The 8,018-nt window shown below is 41.2% G+C and overlaps 1 protein-coding gene across 2 annotated transcripts; it reads left to right on the forward strand.

Moving 5' to 3' along the window:
- Positions 1–1,601: 1,601 nt before the first annotated feature.
- LOC138769821 (nicotinamide N-methyltransferase-like) lies at positions 1,602–7,803 on the forward strand. Of its 2 annotated transcripts, none has more exons than XM_069948508.1 (3): positions 1,602–1,766; positions 4,512–4,719; positions 7,109–7,803. In XM_069948508.1, the coding sequence occupies exons 1-3, from the start codon at positions 1,616–1,618 to the stop codon at positions 7,533–7,535; spliced, it is 786 nt and encodes a 261-aa protein (XP_069804609.1). In that variant the 5' UTR covers positions 1,602–1,615; the 3' UTR covers positions 7,536–7,803. The 2 variants fall into 2 exon arrangements, with proteins under 2 accessions (XP_069804609.1, XP_069804610.1); XM_069948509.1 differs by having other exon boundaries at positions 4,512–4,623.
- Positions 7,804–8,018: the final 215 nt, after the last annotated feature.

Here is an 8,018-nt window from a genome sequence, read left to right on the forward strand (position 1 = left end):
ATTTCTTTTCTCCTCCAACTTGCTTAACTTTCTGTGAAATACCGAAAGGGTTAATACACTTATAAAATGCTACTTTAAATACTTTGAGGAGTTCAGTTTAAACAGTGGAGGGGTTTATGGGAGTAACTAACATACAGGCCCCATAAATCCTTTTCAGAACCAAGCTGGTCCCTAATAAAATCAGAATTTGAAATTTTCCAGAAAATTTGATAAATCACTGCAAATTTCCGAAGCCCTCTAACGTACAAGGCCGTTCACCAAATGACGTCACCATAAAGTAGACATGTTGTAGATGTTGTATTAATAATTAAATCATGTGGCATGACTATTTTTCTTAAAACAAGACAATTTTAAATATAAAAAAAAACATACATTTTTAAAATTTAGGGGCAAATGTGTTTTTTTACCAAAAAAACTACTGAGTGTATCAACCAAACATAAAGAGGAATATGTCACGAAAAACAATCTCAGAATAATCAAAAGCATTGCAGAGTTATAACTACATAAAGAGAGACAGGTCAGATAAAAAAAAAATAGGCCCCTTAGCGACCCATGACGTTATACATCGTAAAGTTATACATGTTATATATCGTTTTAATCGTAACGACTTGAGGAATATGCATAACATATCAGTTTTACCCCAGGGGTGAACGGCGTAAAAACAAATACCCTCCAAATAAAAGAAATGCGTGTTTTGTTTTGTTGTTTTTTTTCAATTTTACCACACAATGAATTTTTTTCTGGTTTCACAGCGTACTTAATGCAAAAATTCTGCCTGTCATTCCAAAGTACAATTAGTGACGCAAAAAATAAGGGCTCATGTGGGTTTCTAGGTGAAAAAATGCAACTGCTATGGCCTTTTAAACATAAAGTGAAAGAAGCAAAAGCTAAAAAATGAAAATTGTCATTGACCTTAAGGGGTTAAGGTCAAAACAGGCATAAAGCGTTACTGTCATTTCAGGGTCATTTTTCTGAAAACATTAAATATCAACAGTACAAGCGATTTTAAGAAACTCTGTAATAGGTTTTATGTACTAAAAGAGTTTCCTTCTGCCATTCTACCGAGAATCTACTAAGAATTCATCCTCCTATCCTCTTCTCTCCTCTCCATTTCTCTGTACTTCTTTCCCTGCTCTGCAATAACTGCCTGCTGCAATCCTACTCTACACTACATACACGGCCGACTGGCCGCCACAAGGAAGCCAATCACCTTATATAGGGGGTGAGGGGGAGGTACTGACATCACAGTGGGGCTTGCAGGTGATTGGACAGGTTGCAAGGGATTATGGATAATTTTTTTTTGCTCCCGCCAAAAGACAGTACTGTAAGCTGGGCGTCCGCCATCTTGGCCGCTATGTGTAGTGGGTTTTAGTAACTAATAGCTGTAAATTTACCTCGCTCATCTCTATATGTAACTATAAGTGGTCATAGAGTCTTGAGCTTATCTTCTACATCTGTTAGAACTTTCCTTACTATAGTATAAAGCAGATGATTGTCACATGAATCCCTGTGATTTATATGAGATTATCACGCACCTAAGAACATTCCTGATATATAAATACATCCTCCGAGAAACAGATGTGCGCACTCCTGCCAGTACACTCCACACTACAGGATGGATCGGGGGGACCACAAGCTGTATCATGTCCATGGGTTTGATTCAAGGACTTATCTCGAAACCTACCTCTCTGATAAGGAGGATATGGCTTTTAAGGATGATACATTGTTGTTTCCCATGAGAAAATTTCACTTTGCTCTCAGTCAAGGTTTGTAAAGCATGTTATCTGATGAGAAAATCTATCTATCTATCTATCTATCTATCTATCTATCTATCTATCTATCTATCTCCTATCTATCTATCTATCTATCTATCTATCTATCTATCTATCTATCTTCTATCTATCTATCTATCTATCTATCTATCTATCTATCTATCTATCTCCTATCTATCTATCTATCTATCTATCTCCTATCTATCTATCTATCTATCTATCTATCTATCTATCTATCTATCTTCTATCTATCTATCTATCTATCTATCTATCTATCTATCTATCTATCTATCTCCTATCTATCTATCTATCTCCTATCTATCTATCTATCTATCTATCTCCTATTTATTTATCTACCTATCTATCTATCTATCTATCTATCTATCTATTTTCTATCATAGATTTATTTGGGGTTTACTGTGCAACGTCCTGAACTGTGTCTGAACACAGGTCTATCTTTGTTTAGGTTTGGTCAGCCCCACCCACTTTACACATTTCTGGCAACCTCGGGGTTAACTCTGCCGCTGGATTCTCGGTGGTCAGTCAGCTGCACTGTGTTGTGTTTGCCTTGACTGACAGGTGGTTCTTGTCTAGTCAGAGTGTACTTGCTTAGGGCCCTTTTACACAGAAAGATTATCTGTCAGATTATCTGCCAAAGATTTGAAGCCAAAGCCAGGAATGGAATTGAAAAGAGGAGAAATCTCAGGCTTTCCTTTATGACTTGATCTCTGTTTATAGTCTGTTCCTGGTTTTGGCTTCAAATTTTTGGCAGATAATCTGTCAGATAATCTTTCTGTGTAAAAGGGCCCTTATGGTGCGTTTACACAGAAAGATTATCTGACAGATTATCTGACAAAGATTTAAAGCCAAAACCAGGACTGGATTTGAAAAGAGGAGAAATATTAGGCTTTTCTTTTTGATCTGATCTCTGTTTATAGTCTGTTCCTGGCTTTGGCTTCAAATCTTTGGCAGATAATCTGTCAGATAATCTTTCTGTGTAAAGGGACCCTTATGCTACGTTTACACGGAACGATTATCGGGCGAATTTTCGTGATAACGATCGAATTCAAACGATAGACGTACGTGTAAACGCGGCGAATGATCGATAAATCGTTCATTTTGATCTTTTAACATGTTCTTAAATCGTCGCTCGTCGTTTGCAAAAAATTTGCTGATCGTTCCGTGTAAACAGTCGTCGCGCGATAGTCCGGCCGCGCGCCGCCCGCCGCCCGGCCCCCTGCTCGCAGCCCGGCCCCCCGCTCATCCGCCACCCCCGCCGCCGCCGCTCTGATCGCAGGCCGGGGGTAGCGGATGAGCGGGGGGCCGGGCTGCTAGTGCGCGATAGCAAAACAATCGCAAAAGATTTTTCTGTATGATGTATCGTACCGTCTAAACGCTGATCATTATAAAAAAAAAAACGTTACTTCGAAATCGTTAATTGTACGATCGGGCCAATTATTGCTCTGTGAAACTGGGAGAAGATTCCAAGGACGGGATCCATCTTTTCCCAGCACCTGGGAAGGAGCGGCGCGGGGCGGATTGTACATCAAAGCGCCGCAGCCCGATGAGCGGAATACAGATAGGAATGAAGCGCTTCTCTTCGTCCTTACTGTAGATTCGCTCATCCCTATCTCTGACCTTTGGCTTAGTTCTTTGACTTCTCTGTCTGCCGCCTGCCTGGAGCTTTCTGCCTGACCTATTGACTACCTGACTGTCTCCGATATTGTGCTTTTCTATGCCCGCTGTTGCTGACCTGCATTGCCCACTAAGAATTATTGTGTTTCTTTGTCTGTCTGTGTTGCATGTACCATCTACAGTATATGAGTGCAGGGACCGTCCTCGTGGTTTTCCGCAGCTGCCTAGGGATGTCAGAGGCAAGTAGGCAGGAACAGTGGGCGGGAATAGAGCAAGGCTCAGTGTCCGTGCCCTTGTCTTTCCCACTGGTTGTCACTGACTGAGCTAACAGAATAGACAGCAGTAAAATGGAGGACTATGGGTGGTACTTATTTAGGATCAGGAGCCCGATCCAGAGATTATTGGAACGGACCTCAAAATAAACACATCACACAGCTGAGCAAGTAAAGCCTGACTGGCAAAACCACCTGTCAGTCAGAAGAAACACAACACAGTGCAGCTGACTTTCAACACTCTAAATGCCACAGAGATTTCAGCAGCAGAGTTAACCCTGAGGTTGATAGACCTGTGTTCAGACATGGTTCAGGACATTGCACAGTAAACCCCAAATAAAGAAAGTCAGCACCTTCTTGGTCACACAGCATGAACTGAGGGGAACACAGAGTTCCACAAAGACCCAGTCCTGACTCTATCTATCTATCTATCTATCTATCTATCTGTCTGTCTGTCTGTCTGTCTGTCTGTCTGTCTATCTATCTATCTATCTATCTCCTATCTATCTATCGCCTATCTATCTATCTATCTATCTATCTTCTATCTATCTATCTATCTATCTATCTATCTATCTATCTATCTCCTATCTATCTATCTTCTATCTATCTATCTATCTATCTATCTATCTATCTATCTCCTATCTATCTATCTATCTATCTATCTATCTATCTATCTCCTATCTATCTATCTATCTATCTATCTATCTCCTATCTATCTATCTATCTATCTATCTATCTATCTATCTACCACTGTCTAATATTATTCTCTAGCGTCTGTATCTCACATTACAGCATACTGTCTAATAAAGATTTTCCCTCTCTCTCCCTACAGGTCATATAAAAGGGGACAGTCTGATAGACATCAGCATGGGCTCCTTTATCCACCATCTTTATTCTGCCTGTGATTTTTTCAAAGAGATCACAATACTGAGACCTTCTGAGAGGTGTGTCATGGAGATGAATAAATGGCTGCACACACGTACTGGGGCGTTTGATTGGGCTCACACAGCACAAATGCTAACCGAGATCACAGGGGACAGGTAAAATAACTAACAAAGTATCAATGGTAGTTTTAGCTTTGAACTATGAAACTTAGTGTTACACCGGTAACTGTTAAGCTTAGTGGTAGCCGCTAAAAAATAGCTAACTCTAACCCCCCCCCCCTTTATTACCTCAGTAACCACCGAGCCAGGTGCAAGTAGTCCTGGAGCATCGAAATTGGTGCTCCTGGACTGGGCAGCAGCAGGCTGGTATTAGGCTCTGGGGAGGGTCATAATAAATGGGCTAAATAAATACTTCCAGGCTTTTTATTATTATTTTTTTTATAGCAAGTAGGGTAGCCCCATTTTCATAACCAGCCGGATAAAAAACAAACAAACACCAGCAGCCTAGTAGTACCAGTACCAGGGTGAAAAGGGCTAATAATACCAGCTTGCTACTACCCAGTCCAGGGGCACCAATTTTGATGCCCTTGTGCTACTGGCACCAGGCCCTTCCCAGTACCCCTGGTGCAGTGGGTACTGGGGAAATAATGGTGTGTGTGTGGGGGGGGGGGAGGGGTTGTGTTAGCCATTTTATACTGGCTAACACTAAGCACACACTTAGTAATGGATGCCATCTATCAGACAGCTTCCATTACTAAGCTTGTAAAGTAAAGATAGAAAGACAAACCACAAGTGATTTCTTTTTATTCAAATACCCCCATCACCCCCCCCCACACACACACAAACGCACATAACCCTCATTGATCATTTTGTTACGCAAAAAAATTGCTGTTCATCGAGGTAATCCACAGAATCTGACATAATCTTCAGAATACCGATATCTGAAAAATATAATGGAGAGACCCAAAAAGAGAGGACAGGAGCAAAACACCAATCATTTTGACAGGTGTTCTGCTAATTACACTATGCAGCATCTTTACAGATAGCTGCTTTCCTTGTGGTACCCAAGGGGTTAAGTGAGGATGCAATGCATCCCAATTAATTCTTTGTGTGCCATACAGAACAGTCTGGCCCGCAGGGAGTTAAGTGAGGATGCATTAAACCCCCAATTTACCCCCTGGGGGCCAGGATGGAAAGGAAAATATGCTGCTATAAATTATAGCAGCAAATGGATTAATAGTATATTAACATAAAACAGCATATTTTTTATTTCAGTTTTGCTTTTTTAAACTAAAAATAGCAAAATTAGAATGAAAATCTAACCTGCTGATGGTCCCCTATAGCACTGGCAATGCTAAGGAGGAAGGTATGTGTCATACCTTCCTCCTCAGCACCGAGCTGTTAATTGGGTTAAACTCCACTCTAGAGGACCCTTAGGAGCACTGCCGCATCATCTGTCCGCCCCCTTCATTGACTAGTATTAGAAGGGGTGGGCATGGCAGTGGGGTGACACGGCAGTGCTCCTAGCGGTACTCTAGAGCGCAGTTAAACCCCAACTAACAGCATGGGACCGGTGCCAAGGAGGAAGCTATGACACATACCTTCCTCCTTAGTGTTGCTGATGCTATAGGGGGCTATCAGCAGGTTAGTTTCATCTAACCTGCTGATAGTTCCCTTTTAAGTCAATATACTGTATACTATACATAAAAAGGCTGGCGGTATAATCCATTAAACATGATCCCAGCATTATACTGCCAACTTTTTAGGTATATATTTACTTAAAACACCATGTTTTTGTTCTAATTTTGCAATTTTTCATTTAAAAAAAAAGCAAAACTGGAACAAAAATATGTTTGTTTGTTTGTTTGTTTTTAAAGGGGAATTAAAAGTAAAGTTTGCTAAACTTGTTTTGTCAACCTAAAGCGAATTTTTGAAGAATTCCTTCTTCATTCACCTTTGTCAAGTACGCCAGTTTTAAATTAGGCCCCATCCCCATTGACTCCTCCAGATGCATGCGGGACCTGCACCTGCCTCATGGCGGATGTAGAAATCTTCACCTGCTCCAAAGCAGGTGTAGACTTCTGCCATGCTATCATGCATAAATAATGATAAATCAGGCGCAGAAGGAGGCCACACCTCCTCCCCGCCTTGCCACCGTCCCAAACCACCTATCTACATTATAGACAAGGTTCAAATTTTGGGGCAAACCAAGTTGTTTGTGCAAAAATCTGCTCTTTTTCCGTGGTGTACGCCATGGGCGTTTTTTTTTTCCATAAATGTGTCCCATAGTATTTTTGTTGCAGCAAGACTGTATAAGAATCAATTCACAACTAAAATGTCATGTGTGAAATACAGAAACTAGGACCCCCAAAACGAATGGACTTTTAGTAGTTAACTGGTGAGCAATGCTATATATTTTGAAAGCATGATGCCACAGTAACCTTTAATTTTGAATCCCTATCAAGTATTTTTCCTGTTGGTACGTGTGTCCATGAATTATCTATGGTATTTGACTTGTCTTGAACATTTCTTCTGCTATCTGCAGTGATCAGAGTCTGGAGAAAGACATAAGACTGAAGGCTGCCATAAAGCAGATTATTACGTGTTATCCCCACAAGCAAAATCTTACCGACGGAATCTTACCCCAGGCCGACTGTGTCATCACTCTCGCCTTCTTGGATGCCACCAGTGAAAACCTGCAGGAATATGACCGGAATCTCAAAAGAATGTCAAACCTGCTGAAACCTGGAGGACACCTGCTGCTTATTGGCAGTTTAAATGCATCATATTATACGGTTGGGGAGGAGAAATTCCACCTTCTAACGTATGATGAAGCCCACGTAAAGAAGGCTCTTACTGATGTAGGCTTCACTATTGACCATTATGAGGTCCACAACAGGAAGGCAGAAACTGATCTCACTAACTATGAAGGATTCATATTCATTGCAGCTCGCAAGGGAGAGTCCAAATAGACATCCAGTGAGATTCAGTGAAGAGTGGGGGACCTCACTTGGAGTGGCCAATATTTTCTTTCAATAGAAAACCTATGGGATTAGCTGATTAACCATGTAGAGAGGGGTAGGGAACCTTGGCTCTCCAGCTGCCGCAAAACTACAACTGTCATCATGCTTTAGCTTTAGGGCCACTCTTGTGTAGAAAGCCACACCTCAGCAGACAAAAAGCCAAATTATGAACAGTAAACTTCTTATCAGTTATTACTATTACCTTGTATGCTTTATAATAAATGGATTCCATTCTCATGTTTCATGACCTCTATATGATTCTGTTTTCTCTGGTTACTGCACTTCACCTCCCATAGTGAATACATTGGGGGACATTTATTAAGTCCGGCATTTTCTCCGGCACCTCCGGCAGTACGGAGATTTATGTAGAGGCGTACTGCCTCTACATAAATCCCGTGCACACCTGTGCGCACGGCAGGAAACCTACGCCAG

The sequence above is a fragment of the Dendropsophus ebraccatus genome, chromosome 12 (assembly GCF_027789765.1).
Source record: "Dendropsophus ebraccatus isolate aDenEbr1 chromosome 12, aDenEbr1.pat, whole genome shotgun sequence".
NCBI classification, from domain to species: Eukaryota; Metazoa; Chordata; class Amphibia; order Anura; family Hylidae; genus Dendropsophus; species Dendropsophus ebraccatus.